A 19379-nucleotide genomic window follows, 5' to 3' on the forward strand; every position below is an offset into this window, starting at 1 on the left:
CAGTTTTTTAGTTGTTTATAAAAATGTACTACAATTGTTGTGTGACATAAAAAAATATTTCTGTTACATCGATTGTTGAGGAAGGTCATATTCACTTTAAAACTGAATATTTATAATCAATTGATCGGTTCCAACTAAATAACCTGCAACTTTGAAAATTCAATGTTTAGTCTCATTTGAATTTTCAAGGGGAGTGTAATTGTAGTTTCACAGAAATAGCCTTTTATAATAGTTGAATGTTGCAACCTATTCTTCAAAATATCCTGATTATTTTCGTTCACTTAGATTCAGCATTGAACAGAGCTTTTCAGTTGAAAGAATGCCCTTATTATATCCCGGTAAACATAATTAGTTGTTAGTTTCAGAGATATTGAATTTCAATCAACTTTCACGACATGACACGAGTTGTGTCTAGGTATAATGCATACAGAATGTCTTTTGATCACTCACATATGAAAAAAAATACAAAATGATGTTAAAATTGATTGATACGGATTGAATATTTTTACTTTTTATTATCAATCAGAACTACCCGTATGATATTACTTGCTACAAATTTAATATATTCTAGATGTTTACCACACCGTTGCGTTTAGTTCAATTCTAGGTTAGGTTTTTGTTTGTTGATTGTGGTTTGCGGTTTACGTATTCGGTCTTTGGTGACTGCTTCCTAGTTTTATACAAAAATAATATTATCTCTCATACTTTCTATAATATTTAGGGTAAGTAATAATATTTTATATGTATAATCGGCCTATATGATGCATTAAGTTTGTACTTGAATAATGATGGCGATCAAATTAATCAACGGAATACCTACCGTATTAATTTAATCCCTTTAAAAAAATATATTTAGTCATTGAAAAATTTATTTTCCTGGCGAATAGAAGATAATTGATTATGTTTAACAAAAATTAATTATTAATATTACTTACATCTGATATATCAGTATTAGCTATCCTGTATAGAAGGTAGTTGCAAGGCATAGAATCGGCAACGCTGTTCTTATATTTTTCTGCACTGCTATTATAACGTTGACCTAATTACATATCCAACGTGATAAAACACAAAGGTGTTTTAAATTTTTTTACAGGATTCATTTTCTCTTATGAGGTAAACTGAACGAACTGAGCTCCCCATTTTGAAGACAAGCGAAATATATTCAGCGCGTCCAAAACGTCTGTATATCTATTCCGTGGTGATAATGTAACAGATTCAAATCAAATTAGCCTATATGAGTGTAATAGACGCGTGTTTTTAGATTGTTTAAAGGATGTATGGTCTTTTCTTTTACGTGGAGCAAAAGCGGATAGAAGTAATTCCTGAAAAGGGCTTATGTAGAAGAGCAGTATCTATATAGTTTTAGCCTACTGGTCATCCAGCAAAGAGAGGTTCTAGAGAGTCATACTCAATCTCTTAGTAACCGACAAAAACTTCTCTCACCGTGCGTCCAATTACACAATTTTATCTCAAGTGTAACTAAACTCACACTTTTGGTTTGTTCTTCAGTATTATATTTCACCTATAGCCTAATCTTTTTCAGATTGTGAACAATGAAGGATGTTATTGACGTTCTGCAGCTTCAAGCACAAAAGGAAAAATCAAAGAGAGAGTTGGCTACCAACTACAAGGAAGTAGACAGCAGTTTCTATGGTGTACAATTTATATTTGAGTGCGGTAAGCTCATTGGAAAGTTTTTCAGTCTCTACTAAATAGTTCCTTGATGACACTATCAGTTGCATTTGTACTAAAGCCAATACAGATTCAGTTATTTTTGTTCATAATAGTCAATATTTTCGCCAAAGATTTCGATTAATGCCCTTACTTGTTACTTGTTATAGTATTCTCCATGGTCGTTGACCTGAGAATTGTCAAATTCCTTCCCAATCGATGGGGATTCACAGTCTTTGATTCTGATATGTGTGGTCATCTATGTACTCTGCCAGTGTGTAGTAGGGCCCCGGGCCCGTATATTACTTACTTCATACATCCATCCTTTGTCATGAGCAGAAATCTGGATTGACTGTGTGTGTAGTGGACCTGACTTGGTCCTTGTAGTAGGGTTCGACGTATGAGTTACGTCAAAATAACACTTATACAAGGGTATCTAACCTCTAATCAAGTTTTTTACAACTTTCATCAAAATGCCTGTAAAAGTATCACATTTGTCGCTTGAGGTTTATGTTTCTGGCCTCAAATATTCCTCCACAGAGCACAAGGTGACTCTATCAACCAGTTCTTGATTCTTTACCTGAAATCCTGTCATCAAAGCTATTCACTTCATTTGGCAAGATGTTGTACATTCGCAGGGCTAATACCGAAAAGCAATCCTGTTTCTTACTCAGTCTGCAAAATGGGACGTCAGGCCACAAGGCTGGGTCGCCATAGCGACATCACTGAAACACCTGTGGTGGTCCAGTAAGGACCAGGATAGGTGGCAGGTCTGGTGACTCGAGTGAGTCACCAGCTGGCCGGGTCCAGGCTGGTAACGCTAGGGTTATGAGCCCAATAAAAACTATATAAACTGTTGATATTTTTTATGACTATTGTATAATTGGTGCAGTCTTATGATGGATTTTGCCAAATAGAATTTTTCCCTGGTGTCATGCTGTTTAATAGAGATTTTATTTTCAATTTCTATGTAATTAAACAACATTGCTGAATAAGTACATACTAGCAAGAGTCATCCTTTAAAAGTCTCCTTGCATGATTTGTTGAATTTCAGTCCCCCTATACATCTAAAAGCTTTTTTATGCCATAAAAACGCTTTATTTGCAGTGGAGCAGTTCCACTGCGATCGGTTTTTCACATTTTCAAGTACCGTAATATTATGAACCGATAATATTCCTCTGGCTCAAATGTAATTGAAACTATTTTATTTTTGTTTTTCAGGTACAAAACTGAATTCACATCCGCTAACTATTGCTACGGCCGCGACTCTATTTCACAAGTTTTTCAAGGAAGCTGATAAATCATCCTACGATCAATATGTGAGTTAATCACCATTACACTTTTGTAGTTGTATTATCTATCTATCTATAATAGGCTATAATAAAGGAAAGAATCGGCTTATACATGTAGGGAATAGAAAATTCACAAATGACGCATCATCACGTCTGTACTGTTGAACTTGAAATTTTACAAATAGATTCCTTATTTACCGAGGATGGTTATAGGCCTATTTTGAATTGAAGATTTCATTACGTCAAGTTTTTAATTAGACACTTGCGGAGCACGGGTTACCTGCTCAATGTTGTTGAATTACTATATATCAAGTTTATATATGCAAAAGATGTCAGTTCCACATAATTTTATTTAAGACATTCTAATCAAAAATATCTCTGATGATGATGCTTCAAGTGCATTATGAATATAGTTTGAATATAATTTAAGTTTAAATTATGTGAAACTGGCAACATCTCTTTCATATCACCGTAATATGAAGAAATTACACTACATCTATGTCCACATAATCCCCAGGCTTGTATTATAACACAATATTCGGAAGATATAATAAACCAATCCAGTAACAAACTGCTAATTAGATAAATAGGACGATGTGGATTTGTGCACATGGTCAAATTGAACCGCCTAGGATACAACACAACACTCATGTAGAAGACGATTTTGCTCCACCTATTCAAAAGGTCTCTTTCAAAAGATCACCTTCATTTGATAGTGACAAAAAAAGGAGTAGGCTATTCAATTAATCCAGAAGTCATGCAGAAAATGATAGGTTATAGCTTTAAATAGTATGTGAAGTAGAATGTATATTTAGTCTTGAGGTAATTCCTATTCTATTAAGCGAGCAATTTCTATATGTTTGTCTCAAAAACGGCTTTTATGATGTTGATTTTTCCAAATTTTCATTTCAAGACTTGTACTTTCAAGCGAAGCTCGGTTCCCCTGATATTCAGACGAAATTGAACAAGCAATCTAATATTAGGTGTTCTATCTAGAAGATGCATTTGCCTTACTGCTTGGGCTCATTATTGGTGTGTGGATTAGCAAAATTTCATTAAAATTTGGACATTGGCGCATTTGCAGTGCGTCCCTGACCATGTGCGCAATTCGACCGTGTCTTATAAATATGAGGACAACCATTCACAGTTTGATCTATTCACAAGATACGATGATGGAAACGAGCTCTGCTATTCAGTGTTTACATTCACATCCAATTTCTCAGATAAAATATTTTCTATTTTTATTAAATCATTTATTGATCAAACTATACACATTTAATTACAATGACTGGGAACCCATAACGGTTCCTCTCCCGTATTTTGATAGACATACTTGTCCAAAAACCAATACGTAATTGAAGAACGCTCAGTATCCTTGTTGGAACGATGTATCCTAGAGGCTAGTTTCGCTAGTTATCAATTATAAGCTTCAAAATCATTTCCCGTTTGCTTGTCACACACATAAAACTCATCCATCTCTCAACATCATCCAAGCACAAAGTGTAATAAATCTATAATAAAAAGGAAAGAATTGATTTATACACGTACGGAATAGGAAATTCACGAAAGGCGCATCATCACGTCTGAACTGCTGGACTGATTAACTTGAAATTGATTAACTTGACTGATTAACTTGCATATAGGTTCTCAATTTACCTATAGGTTATAGACCTATTTTGACTTCTTCAATATTTCAGTAGGTCTAGTTTTCAGTTTGTCAAGTTTTTTATTAGACATTTGCGGAGCACGGGTTACCTGCTAGTCTATAATAAATGACTGTTAGGTATTCCAGTGTTAGGCTTTTAGTGAAATATATATTGTGTGATGTATTGCAGCTTATAGCGACGACATGCCTGTACCTGGCGTCAAAGATGAAGGACGAGGTGTTGAAGGTTCGCGACGTGATGAATGTGTCGCACAACACTCTGAGCCGAGGCTCGGCGCCACCCCTCGACCTCAACGACGAGTACTGGGCCATGAGAGACGCCATCGTGCAGGCCGAACTGCTCATTATGCGCATGCTCAAGTTCCAGGTGCAAACTGTTCATCCACACAAGGTACCATTGATCAATTACGAGATACTAATATTAAAAGTAAAAGGGAAATATACTATAATCAACTCATCATCTTTGTTCTTCGTCACGAGCTGCAATTATCAATAAGCAGTAGTCAGATTCACTTGAAACTGTCAGCACTGTTTGAATGGGAAGCATTCATATTATTTACAAGGTCTGTTGATGGTTTGAACTGAAACTTACTTTGATAATAGCCTACATTGTTTGCTTAGAGCCGTTTGCACAGTCAAACCTTAAGGTGCGTACAGATATACGCGCCGTGAACATGAGCAATTCACTTTTAATCAGCTGATGCCAAGCTTTTCATATCTGTACCTTACCGTTTCTGTAAAAATACAGATATAGTCAGCTGATTAAAATTGAATTGCTCATGTTCGCGGCGCGAATATCTGTACGCACCTTTACACTGAATTCAATCTCGGTCAGTTTTGTCAGTCAACATCTGTAATCTGTCGTTAAGAAAAAAATGGCGGCGTTCTGTTTACTGTCATGTTGAAAGTAGATTGTTATGTTTAATTATTTATTCGTGGTTTTTACGATTATTTTTTATTAGATTAATTCGTTGTTTTAATATGGAAAGGCCAAATAATGCTAGAAGAAGAGCATACAAATTGGCATTTGAGAGTGACAGTGATGATTATTATGTTGTTCGCCGACCTAGATGGATAAGAGAAAGAGTTAATGATTTTAATAATTTGGACGATATCGGCTTATTTTTTAATAAGATTGACAAGATGCGTTCTTTCACTGTTCATGAATGTTGGGTCCATGCTTCTTTTGATAGCTTTAGGCAACACAACATTGACAGAATGGCTAGAAGACATCCTGTGAAATTTGAAATTTTACTTATTTACAAAAAAAAAAAACAATCTGTAGAACAATTATTAAAACACTACAGCCTAAATTAAATTTAATAAATCATGCAACTAAAAAAACTACAATATAATAAAATATTAATTACTAAAATTTGTAGGCTAGTCTCCACTCATTTTGGTAAACAAAACTTGTGATTTCAGAATCTAGTTGGATTTTCTAGGTTGGGTTTTACATGTTTACAACGTGAAACAAGTGTCATGGCGGCTCACAGCCACCCTGATCCACTCTAATCTGTCGTTTCGTAACGTAACATTAGTTTTCGTTGGTGAAATCAAATTTCTTAATCTTTCGTTAAAGTCATCAGTTAGTGTTAGCTGGAGATTACTAAGCGAAGCGTTAACGTGAATTTGGTGAAACTCACCCTTAATTAAGTTTAAAATGACATCTAGTTTAAACGGATACTGTGCCAAGAGTGTAAACATTTGAAATGTAATTCATTCAACCTTTAGTTTTGGAATGTTCCACTTCTGTGTTGTGTAGAAGATGAAGTGGTAGATATAGATATTGAATAAAATAAAGAGTAGTTTAGCAACCGAAACTAGTTTATAAATTGTTCAAAGTAATAAATCAGTGGCTGTGATAATTTCAAGTCGCTTTCAATGTTTGATTCAACTTTAAAATGCTGTGTGAATTGGCGTGAGATTGTCCAATAGTGTGATTGTACTCAATGTAATAATACAATTTTAGATATTTCATCAATAGCTGCGATTATTAATTCAAAAGTAAATTATGCAAATTAATTAATTAAAGTCTGTTGTTACTTCCGAAGGTGTGATTGTATTAAATGTAATAAATAAACGAATAATTCATCAGTTTCATTCAGTCACAAACTGATATTCTCAATTCATTAATAATAAATCTTATTATATTAATTATTAAATTGATAACGAACTATCTTCTATAGATAATTTTCTTCTTTCTTGTCTGTAATATTACTCGTATGACCAAGTACAAATATTCTAAACATTCTCCCAAATATTAGACACAGAGACTGTTTTGTCGTTTGCTAAATGATATCCTTCGTTGTACATATTGTGCTTCGTTCTACCGTAAGCTGGTTCCATATCATTTATCGATGATACTATCATGTTTTGTATTTAATTGGGGTTTTGACGATTCTGAAATGATATAGATAGATGGTCTAAGAAGAGTGCTGTTATTGTTTCTCCTCATAAAATTAGTACGAGTTAATTTTTAGTGAAATTAATTTGTTAATCTCTCAAAATCTTAACATGTTGCCAAAACATATTTTGCTATTAAATTTATTCATCGATAATTTTTCATATATTAATTTCAAATGCTATTTTTTCGTTTAATTTGAATAATTGTTTGATGATTTAAAAACTATTAATTTTTGTTTGCAGTTCATGTTGCACTATTTGAAAAGTTTACAAGGCTGGTTGAAGCCGGAAGATTGGAAACGAGTGCCATTAGTGCAAGCTTCCTATGCTTTTCTACAGGTTGGTTTTCCATCATTCAACTATACAGAGTGTCATATGTATGGGAACCCTTCAATAAGTTGGTAACTGTTTTAGATATAATACTGTAACTTTTAGGATAAGTTGATGGTCGAATACTCTACCTTTTGACCTACAATTGAATTTCAACCCCTCATAAGGGGGTGACTCAAATATTTTAATATTTTAAAGCCCCTTATAAGGGGTTGAATTTCAGTAGTACGTCAAAAGGTAGAGTATTCGACCAATAACGTATCCTAAAAGTTACAATATTATATCTACAACAGTCTCCATCTTATTGAAGGGTTCCCATACATATGACTCACTCTGTATAACTAGGCCTATAATTCTGTAATCTTTGACAATCAATAATTTGAGGACATATGCACTGTTTTATTTCTTGCTTGTTCAATGATGAGTGCAGTATTCATGAAATTGTTTATTTATAATCAGATTTTTATTAACTTTCTTGTTCAGGATGAGATCATAATTCTGTCATCATTCGCTTACTTTTGTATCGATATTTTCTTATATTTGGATTTTGTATAGCCAATTTGCTTGCTATAGGCTAAATTAATATTTCCCGATAAGAAATTTTTCAATAAAAAAAAATGATCTCTGAGCAATCGCAAGGCTTCACTACTCCACTTTAATGATGCAATCCGCCATTAAGATAAGAGTTTGAGACATTATTTTTGTCAGAAATTGAAAATAATGTTCTATTCACTTTATTATATACTATTACATTATAGTAGAACATCATTTTCAACTCTCTGACAAAAATAATATTTCAAACTTTTTTTTAATGGCGGATTTCATCATTAAAGTGGAGTAAAGAAGCCTTGTGATTGTTTCAGAGATTACACATCCTTCTAATGGATATTTTCAAATTTGTGTCATGGTTCGAATATACCTAACTATAGTTCTATTTAATCAATGCTCAATGCAATAAAAGTAATAGTGAAATAGTAGTAGTAAATAGTGATAGTATAGTGAAGTAGTAGTTCTGTAAACAGTAGACCTCACGCAGTATTCTCATCCACAAGTACCTGATGTCACTTGTTTCAAATGTTAACAAACTCAGTTTACGTTTGAATTTGTATTCCATAAGATATAATTCATCCAGTTCCGTGATAATCTTTCTATCTGATGAAAATTAATCTTTTACAATAAAAAATGTTATAATTTCTCCAGCATTATTTAGTTCATTTATTTATTTTTAATCACCTATTGAATTAGGTTTTTGGAACGTGAGAATATTGACACTAATGGTCACGCATAATAATACCATGACTGCAAAACAAAATATTGTAACCAAAGACCTTAAAGCTGCGATTAGACCAAAGTTATTAACAAAATGTTAATAACTCAATCCTTATAGATTATATTAGATTGAACATAACTTATCATACACATGATGAAGATGTGTGTTTGTCAACTTCCGTTCAATCTAATAGAATCTATAAGGATTAAGCTATTAACATTATGTTAATAACTTTGGTGTTAACCCAGCTTAAAGATGCATACCTCTTTAAGGTCTTTGATTGAAACTATAGACCTTATACAAATACAGTAATAGACTGGCTTCTCCACACATAATTATGTGTAATCACTTGTCAGCTCATTTATGATGAATAATTCTATAGTCTGATTTTTACTCTAATATTGGCGTATGAACGAGGCTCATTTTTCCTTTTATATCCTTGAGATGCAAAATTTCCAAAAACCTTGTATATACGTCGACGCGCAATTTAAAAAGGAACATACCTGTCAAATTTCATGAAAATCTATTACCGCGTTTCCCCGTAAATGCGCAACATATAAACATTTAAACATTCAATCATTTAAACATTAAGAGAATAATGCCAAACCGTCGACTTGAATATTAGACCTCACTTCGCTCGGTCAATTATTTCAATCACATATTCACAGCTGTGAATAGTAAATTGGTAGAGAGATTGAATACCCTACTTAGAGAGATTGAATACCCGAGAACTAGGAAGATAGAGTAGATTGGTTGAAATTAATTTGATCATGCTGGTGCTTCCAGATTACGGTTCCAGTTAGTAGGTAATTAAAATTCAGCCGAAACTCATTCGTATTCCTGCATTTGCTATAAAATTGTTAGTTGCTTATAGACAGATCACTATTATTTGTTTTAATAATTATATTAATATATGTAAATATTGCTTCTTAGTTAATTTATCAAAATTTACATTAATCAAAATTCACATTAATCAAAATTGTTTTTGTAGTACCGGAGTCGTTTATTCAGAATAATGAGTTCAGTTGTTTATGAGTCATTTTACAAATTTAGTGGAACCAAATTTGATTAGTTCAAATGTAAAACAAAAATTAATTGTTGGTAATTTTCAGGATTTCCACTATGACCCTAGCATTGTGGATGTGAAACCGGAGCATATTGCCGTAGCTGCTATAAATTTGGCTCTCCAGTGCTACGGTGTTCACGTTCCTCACACTGCTGAGGAAGAAGGCAACGTTTGGTATTCTGTAAGTATTTACACACTACTGATCTATTAATTTATTACTATTTCCAGTTAAATGTTTTTAGTACAATAATTGCAAAATAAAGTAACAATAGTACATAATTTATTATATTCGTAGTCAATAAATCAATCAATCAATACGCTTTGGGTCATAACAAATTTCTGTATTGGATATCGATATAATTAAACTTGTTTATTCAATGTATAGTTGCATTTATTATGTGTGTTTCAATTGAGTCAGATGATGGTTTAAACTAGAATTTGAGTTCAACACTGCTTGATATTGTCAAAACCACTAATTTTTACTTTCCTTGCCCTATTACCATAGGTAAGGGAAGTATTGATTTCCGAAAAAAATTAAGGTACCCTAATTTCTAAATTTCTATACGTTTCAAGGTCCCCTGAGTCCAAAAAAGTGGTTTTTCTGTATGTGTGTGTGTGTACACGATATCTCATCTCCCAATTGATGGAATGACTTGAAATTTGGAACTTAAGGTCCTTACAATATAAGGATCCGACAGGAACAATTTCGATAAAATGCGATTCAAGATGGCGGCTAAAATGGAGAAAATGTTGTCAAAAACAGGGTTGTTCGCGATTTTCTTGAATACGGCTCCAACGATTTTGATTAAATTCATACCTAAAATAGTCATTGATAAGCTCTATCAACTGCCACAAGCCCCATTTCTGTAAAAATTTCAGAAGCTCCGTCCCATCTATGCAAAGTTCGATTTTAGATTCCCAATTATCAGGCTTCAGATACAATTTAAACAAAAAAATTCGAGTGGAAAAGAATGAGTATGAATATATCTGCAATTAATGTTCAGTAACATTTTCACCTAAAATTGAAAATAAGCTCGAAATTCGAAAAAATGTGATTAATCCAATTGCAAACTGTTGGCAACTGTTGATTCTATTAAATGATTCACTATGAAGAGATAGCAGACCTATGTCTCCAGCGTTATTGTCCTGTCACCAGCTGGCTCAGATCTTTGTTTATAAGTAAACTTGAGATGCGCGTGAACACTAGCGTCAGGTGATCAATTTTCATAACGGCAAGGAAAGTTGTGTGAGTGCGCCACACCAGATTTTTTGAAACAATTTGAGATATTATGGTTTAAATATTGTATGGAATCAACTTTATATTATCAAAAACATCAATTTATGAAACCAATTTGATATGTACTAGTTTCTGTTTTACACCATTTACACTAGATAATTGTTTTAATAAATTTCAATAAATTAGTGGTTTACTACCCTTAGAAGTAGAAGTTGCTTGGTGTAAAGACATCAAAAGAATTCCTATTTTAATAATGGATTATATTAAATCAAATTCTTCAAATAACTTTTCGCCAGTAAACCATCATCTTCTAGCATTAGATGTTTGTCCGACACTAAGACCCAGTTTCTTCTTAAGCTGCGTTTACACCAAATTTATTAACAAAATGTTAATAACTTAATCCTTATAGATTGGGGCACCAAGCTTCGCTAGTTATTTATTTATTTATTGATAAAAAATCATTAAAAATTATTGGGGAAAGACTAATATGCACAGCCCAAAGCTGTTTATTCCCCGAATTTCGATTTATACACTATAAATAGTCCAAAAAGTAGGTTATGTTTTAAAACAGAAATTTTAAAACAGAATTTGAAATTTGATTGTTAAGTCAACAAATCAGATATTTTGATCAAGTTAATTAAAATTTCTTTCTCATGAGATAAGCTGATTGATTAAGAGCCCCCCAAATAATCAATCATTCTAAATAATTAGAGTATATCATAATTTTTAAGGTTATCATTTTACAGTTTTAAGTGATTAGTGAGTGTTATTTTGTTATTCAATTTGGTTTGTAAACAATCTAAATTGGAACTTTTCTGTTTTCAAATGTTTGGATTGAAAATTGAACCTGAATTCAAGTGTATAAAACATAACATACTTTTTGGACTATTTAAAGTGTATAAATCAAAATTCGGGGAAGAATTAGTATTGGGCAGTGCCTGTTAGTCCTTCCCCAATCATTTTAGAGAATTGTGTTATGTTTATCAATAAATATTAAACAGATCTTTGATGTATAATTTTTTAGAGATAAAATTCTTGATTCTCTAAACAGAATGGCTGTGGAATATCTCCTCTTCTTTCTTAATCCCGCCTTGAGAATTGCTTTCTGTACAATCACTACTCTATTGATATGTACATGATATGCAGCGCCCCAGGCCAGCAATCCATATTCATTTTTTTCAATTCAATTTTATTAAAACACACAAAACAAGACAAAACAAAATGACAAAGAATTACAAAACAAATAAAATACAATAAAATGCTACAGATATAAAAAAAACATGGGCTTTGTGGTTGGGTGTGTTGGAGAAGAGAAAAAAAGAGAGGAAGATACCTAGCCAACTATGGTTTCCCATGTAATAGGCAGGCAAATAAGAAAAGAGAGAATTGATGAGGAAAAAAGGGAAGGGAGAAATGGGGGGAAGGAAGAAAACAGAGGAATAGGTACGCAAAATAAAGGTAAGCGGGTCCACTGAAAAATGAAAAAACAATGCTGGAGCAGAAATCTTGAGTCTTATTTATCTAAATGGAAGAAGAAATTACTGTATGGCCAGTTTTTTATATCCAGTTTAATTTTTCCGTTGAATATGGGTTTGATTAATATACTTTTTAATTATCAGTTTTTGTGCTACAAATAATTCAACACTATGACAGTTGAAAAAGCCTCCCCAAACAACTATGCCATACTGCAGAATTGACTTGACTAGAGCATGATGCATAATTTTCAGGTGGTGGTTCTTATTAAGAATTCTGTTAACTTGGTAAAATTTAAAAGATAAATATCTCATTTTTCTTCATATGTATTTAACATGAACATCCTATTTAAGGTTTTCATCAATTATGTTTTCAACAATACGCTATGGATTCTCTATGGTATTAGTGACTTTTTAATTGTGGGACAATCACAATTACCCAATTGCACTGAGAATGGATTCTCAAATCTTGATTATTGTTAGGCTGCCCTATTCCATTTGCAGAGAAAGTTATTTAATTAGGTTTTTCAATATTTAAACATAAGGTATTCTTATGTAACCACTTCTTAATTAAAGGCATATTATGTTCAGCTATGGTATGTACTTCATTCCATGAATTACCGTGTAATTCTAGTTTAGAAGTCTTAAATTCAAAAAGTCATTTAATTAGAGTATGAAAAGGATGGTAGAAAGTACAGTACCTTGAGGAAGACTATAAGAATTTAAGTTACAGATGGAATTAAATAGAGAATGCATTTATTCAAATACTAATTAATATATAATTATTATTTAACGAAAATCCTAAATAAATGCTGTAAATCACCCCGAAGACTTCTGCTACTGCAGACATTGACAACAGGGTTAACAGCTAGATGGAAATTCGATGAGAACTACTATCCAAAAATTATTTGCCAGCCCGGGAATCAAACCCGGTACCTCCCAATTGCTAGTCAGGAATGCTTACCCTTACACCAAACTGACAATCTCTGGATAGCAGCGCTCATTTTATACGAAGCCATAGCGGCCAACCAGTTTACAGATGGAATTAAATAGAGAATGCATTTATTCAAATGCTAATTAATATATAATTATTATTTAGCGAAAATCCTAAATAAATGCAGTAAATCACCCCGAAGACTTCTGCTACTGCAGACATTGACAACAGGGTTAACAGCTAGATGGAAATTCGATGAGAACTACTATCCAAAAATTATTTGCCAGCCCGGGAATCAAACCCGGTACCTCCCAATTGCTAGTCAGGAATGCTTACCCTTACACCAAACTGACAATCTCTGGATAGCAGCGCTCATTTTATACGAAGCCATAGCGGCCAACCAGTTTACAGATGGAATTAAATAGAGAATGCATTTATTCAAATGCTAATTAATATATAATTATTATTTAACGAAAATCCTAAATAAATGCAGTAAATCACCCCGAAGACTTCTGCTACTGCAGGCATTGACAACAGGGTTAACAGCTAGATGGAGATTGTCAGTTTGGTGTAAGGGTAAGCATTCCTGACTAGCAATTGGGAGGTACCGGGTTCGATTCCCGGGCTGGCAAATAATTTTTGGATAGTAGTTCTCATCGAATTTCCATCTAGCTGTTAACCCTGTTGTCAATGTATGCAGTAGCAGAAGTCTTTACAGCATTATAAGGGTGATTTACAGCATTTATTTAGGATTTTCGTTAAATAATAATTATAACTTAAGTTAGTTATACTAGATTGATCATTTATGGTTAGGGACTGGGTTCTATTACTCAGATAGCTTTTGAACAATTTAAGCGAGACTCCTCTGAAACCATAGGACTCTAGTTTATTGAACAAAGTATTATGAGATATTGTATCAAAAGCTTTGCGTATATCCAGGAAGACCGCAATAGTTTTCTTATTGGAGTTTATTTTATCAGATAAAGTATTGATGAATTTTATTAGAGCGTCAGATGTACGTTTACCATTTTGGAAACCGAATTGGTTCTTGTTGATTATTTTGTTAAGATTCAAGAAAGAAACAACTCTTGACTTTATTAGTTTCTCCATTATTTTAGCAAGGTTGCTGATAAGACTAATCGGTCTATTATTACAGGGATTAGTCGGGTCACCTTGTTTGAATAGAGGTTTTATTTTGGCTGATTTGAGTGCTCGGGAAAATATCCCTCCTCAAAGCATCTATTAAAAATGAAAGCGAGAGGTTGAGATATGAAATTGGCTATTTTCTTCAGCACAATATTACCTAGACTATCAATACTAGGACTGCAGCTGCTCTTTAGATTTTTAATAGTTGTCTCAACTTCAACTGGGCACGTTGGTCTCATAAAAAACGTGTTATTGATCTGTATTGCAGGAAATCGATCACCAGTATTATCAGGGATATTGATAGTTTGAGCTTGTAATTTACCTACATTTGTGAAATAATTGTTGAGGGAGTGAGCATCAAATCAGTACTCTTGTCCTTGATACTGTCCTCACCTATAACTCCGTTTATGCACTTCCACAACTTCATGCTGTTGTTATTACAATTTTCAATTTTCTCTTTATAGTAGACTTCCTTTGCATGATTTATGATCTTATTCAAACCATTACGAAAGCCTTATATTCATTCTTTAAGATATTGTTATTAGGATCTCTTCTGAGTCTAGAATGCATTTTGTCCCGCGTGATTATTGATCTTATGATGCCTTCAGATATCCAGGGCTTCAAGTCTGTTAGGTATCTCTTTTACCTTCTTGCATTGATTGATGAGACTGGTCAAACGATCGACAAATTTATCCATAATAGTGTCAATGCTTCCATTCACGGTATAGATGTCTTCACAATCTTCATTCCTCATGCGTTCCAATAGTGCATGATAGTTGGTTCTAGTTAATGTGTTAATCAATACGTTTCTATTATCCTTATTGATAGGAATCTTCACCAAGTTCAGTACAACCGCGTAGTGGTCAGTTATGGTTGTCCTAAATATAGCTCCTTTCATGGACATAGAATGTTTGCTTGAATTTTTATAAAAAATGTGGTCAATGCAAGAATTTGTTGTGGTTGTTACTCTGGTATCACCAGTTATGTAAGACTTATAGTCATTACTATTGAAAATAGGCAGATAATCTTGAACAGGAACACTAGTTGAATGTGTATTTATATTCATGTCTCCCGCCACATATAAATTTATTCCATTAGGAATTTTACTGATTTCATTACTCAGACTATTAAGAAAACTATCAATATTTTGATTACTTGGAGATCTATGAACCCCAATCACCTTCACAATAAAATTATCAATTCTTAAGTCAGCACTTACTACATTGGCATCAGCAAATATCGAGTGAAACATCATTGAATCTTATACAATCTTTTATGTACATGCATTAATCCATCACATTTATTCTGTTTAGTGTACTTATTTATTGCGTATATCCAGGAATGTTGAAAATGAACGGCATATCTGCAGTCAACCAGGTCTCCGTTAATATTATAATGTGAATATCAGTTTTCAATATTCATTGAGGCAGCAAATAAATTGATCGGAATTAGCATTCAAACTACGTATATTCATAGACATAATATTGAAACACTCTTTATTTTTGTCCTCGTGAAAGTAGCAGTTCAAATAATCGTCAATTACAGCTGTTTCATTTTCTGTCTCTAAAATATTCAGAACTTCTTCATGTTACTCATAACTTATATCATCAGGTCCACTTCTCTTTTCCTTGTTCCATTTAACAAGCCCCTCACTATATATAAATTTAAGTTTCTTAATTAGTTTGTCCACAGCATCTTCTACTAGACTGATTGTTAGATACCTGCAAGTTTCAGAGTGTCTAGACAAGGCAACAAACGTATGGGGCATGCTGTTGTAGATCTCATTCTCCTTGTACTTAACTCTGATTAGAATGACATTTTTATGAGTTAGCCCTTGTGCTTCATGGATTGTGTGAAGTTCAACATCCTCTCTCCACTCTATAGTATCACCCACCATATGTTTTTCCTCTTAATAAATAAATAACGAGGGAAGCTCAGTGCCCCAATATTGATAAGTTATGTTCAATCTAATAGAATCTATATGGATTAAGTTATTAACACTTTGTTAATAACTTTGGTGTAAACGCAGCTTAACTCGTTCAGCTTTGGATTTATAACCGATTATTCTTGATATTTCCAGGTATTTGTTGACGATCTCAGCAAAGATATGCTGTGGGATCTGATGGAGAAAATTATGGATGTTTACGATTCCGAACCACAGAAGCATTAACATTCCACAGCCAAAGATTTTTTATAAAGCGGATCGGATTGAATGACTTGGTATTATGAATGATTTCATATGAATTACCATTACATGTGAATGAAGAAAGAATGTAGTTGAGTATGTTGTAAGTATTTGTGTGTGATAAAGTTTCAAGTATAATTATCCGACTTTTACCTTTTTACTTTTTTACCTTTCTTTTTGGTAGTTGATTGTTTTTAGATATAAACTAAGGTGACTTATAAAAGCCAAATTTGATATTTAGATGAGAAACAATTTGAAAATGGATATAAATATTATAATGAATAACACAAGAGAATTGCGTGAGAGACTTGAGAAGAGTCAATCTCCTTAAACATATTGGGGAATCAAATTTACTGAATACACTTTTTACTTCACCCTTCAAGCTGCGTTCCCACGAGAAGTGAATACGAATGCGAGACATGCTTGTGAACACACTTTCGTGAGCCATGCTTGTAATGAGGTTGAGATTTGCTAACACAGAAGGCGTGGACTGTACACACGATCCACACTCATAGTCTATTTTTTGGTTCAGTTACCTCAGGAAGCCAACGATGATTGATAGATGTGCAGTTTCTAGTTCAAGGGTCAAATGAGCAGAGTGACGTGATCCAGTCACATGCACCGATTAGAAAACAAAAGAGAATGTTTTTTGAGTAAAACAGTGGATACTTGAAAAAGATGCAGAGAAACATAGATTGATTGAAGGGAACTAAAAGATTCGGTCACCCAAAGGATATAAGAAATATGCTGAGAATGTCTGAAGATCAGTTTGATTACCTTTCAAAACATGTACCACAAAACATTTCCAGATTGGATACCAATATGAGACAAGCTATTAGTGCAAATTCAAAGCTAGTAGATACTTCACGACTGAAATTGAACCAGTCTAATCCGAAAAGTGGCCTTGAACTATCCCCACGCCTGGTGGCGTCAGATGCAAGCTCACTACGTGTTGCTCACGCCCTTCATCTTATGTCTTGTGGAAACGCAGCTTTACATCTCATAGTTGGGGGAATTTGGATATCATTTCAATAGCAATTAAAGGATAGGTAGAAAAAATTGATCAATAACATCAAAATACAGTGACTAGAATTTTTATTTTGATAATGTAAAAAGCGCTGGAGAATAAATAATAAAATAGAAACTTCAACTTTTCTTGTCATTGACATAACAGTAACAATTACTTTTTTGTTAGGGCTACTATTAATAATTATCAAGAAATAAAAAAATCCAAGTACCTACCTTTATTTAATTTTTTTACTCAACATGTTTCAACAGTAATGTCATTATCAAGTGAGTTAAAGCTAGTAGTTACTTCACGACTGAAAAATTGAACCAGTCTAATCCACATTACAGTTATATTAATTACTATTTCCAGTTAGAAGTTTTTTCTTTGTCCAGTAGTACAATAATTGAAAAATAAGGTAACAATAGTACATAATCATATTCGTAGTCAATGAATCAATCAATAAATACGCTGTGGGTCATAACAAATTACTCTATTGTCTAGAACTATCGATATAACACAAATGTAACTTAGGGTAGCTTTCTCAACGGTCATGTTGTGAGTCACTTGACAATGACATTACTGTTGAAACATGTTGAGTAGAAAATTTAAAAAAGGGTACCTAGATTTTTTTATTTCTTGACAGCAACAATTAACTTGATTTATTTGTTAAACTTTCTGCTTCAATGAGAAAATAAGTATTTATTACGAGATATTCCTTGAACGTTTGTATACTTTTCACTTATAAACTAAATAAATATAATGAGGTAATATTATTTTTAAGCCTATACTAAGTAAAACTAGCCAAAAACAAAGTTAAACTTTCTGCTTCAATGAAAAAATAAGTATTTATTACGAGATATTCCTTGAACGTTTGTATACTTTTCACTTATAAACTAAATAAATATAATGAGGTAATATTATTTTTAAGCCTGTACTAAGTAAAACTAGCCAAAAACAAAGTTAAACTTTCTGCTTCAATGAAAAAATAAGTATTTATTACGAGATATTCCTTGAACGTTTGTATACTTTTCACTTATAAACTAAATAAATATAATGAGGTAATATTATTTTTAATTTATACACTAGATTCAGACCCGTAAGACCCGCAGAGCCGTCAAGCGGGTTTTCACTTCTAAGATTCAATTATCAAGAGTATAACTTTCATTAGTCAATGGCTCTTCATCTAGTGAATATTTTTATAACTTGAAAGTTAGTATGTTTAAAATGACTTAGTAATTATAGCTTGGCAGTATTGGAGGACATGTGCAAACAAGATGTTTATCGCCATAAATGTCGTCGATGCGTCCCACAGTCGGCCACAGCTTGTTGTCTGCTCTCACAAACTCCTACAAAATAAATTCCATTAACAGAACAGAAATAGATGGGTTTTAATCGAGGTGCAATTTAAAAACACAAAAACAAAGCGTTATTCACTTGAATGGAGATCAACCGTGGTTTTCTTGAATTTACTTGAGTTAACCTTGAATTTCAGTTGTGACTTTTTGAGATTTTCACTCACAACTTTCCATGTTGTGCTTTGAACATGTTTGAAAAAGTGTCTGAAAATCATCATAATCTATGTCATCTGTATGGGTTTTTGAGCCAAATTTTTCAATTTCTCAGTCATTCGCCTAAGCCAGCAGTATATATACATGTCTACTAGCGGACATGTCTCTTGTCAGGTTTGTTTTTATT

At 33.0% G+C, this 19379-nt stretch overlaps 2 protein-coding genes across 2 annotated transcripts in view; one reads left to right on the plus strand and one right to left on the minus strand.

Moving 5' to 3' along the window:
* The first annotated feature begins 158 nt into the window (after positions 1–158).
* Positions 159–17999, plus strand: LOC111044143 (cyclin-Q). Its single transcript, XM_022329215.2, has 7 exons — positions 159–722; positions 1544–1677; positions 2893–2990; positions 4799–5020; positions 7279–7374; positions 9748–9882; positions 16571–17999. The coding sequence occupies exons 2-7, from the start codon at positions 1554–1556 to the stop codon at positions 16658–16660; spliced, it is 765 nt and encodes a 254-aa protein (XP_022184907.1). The 5' UTR covers positions 159–722; positions 1544–1553; the 3' UTR covers positions 16661–17999.
* LOC111044141 (glycine dehydrogenase (decarboxylating), mitochondrial) overlaps positions 17754–19379 on the minus strand; it is a 31985-nt gene continuing 30359 nt past the window's right edge. Inside the window, exon 18 of the mRNA XM_039421036.1 lies at positions 17754–19030. Coding sequence (XP_039276970.1) covers positions 18914–19030 — 117 coding nt within the window. The 3' untranslated portion in view covers positions 17754–18913. The remainder of the gene's footprint in view (positions 19031–19379) is intronic.

Source organism: Nilaparvata lugens, chromosome 2, assembly GCF_014356525.2.
Source record: "Nilaparvata lugens isolate BPH chromosome 2, ASM1435652v1, whole genome shotgun sequence".
Taxonomy (NCBI): domain Eukaryota; kingdom Metazoa; phylum Arthropoda; class Insecta; order Hemiptera; family Delphacidae; genus Nilaparvata; species Nilaparvata lugens.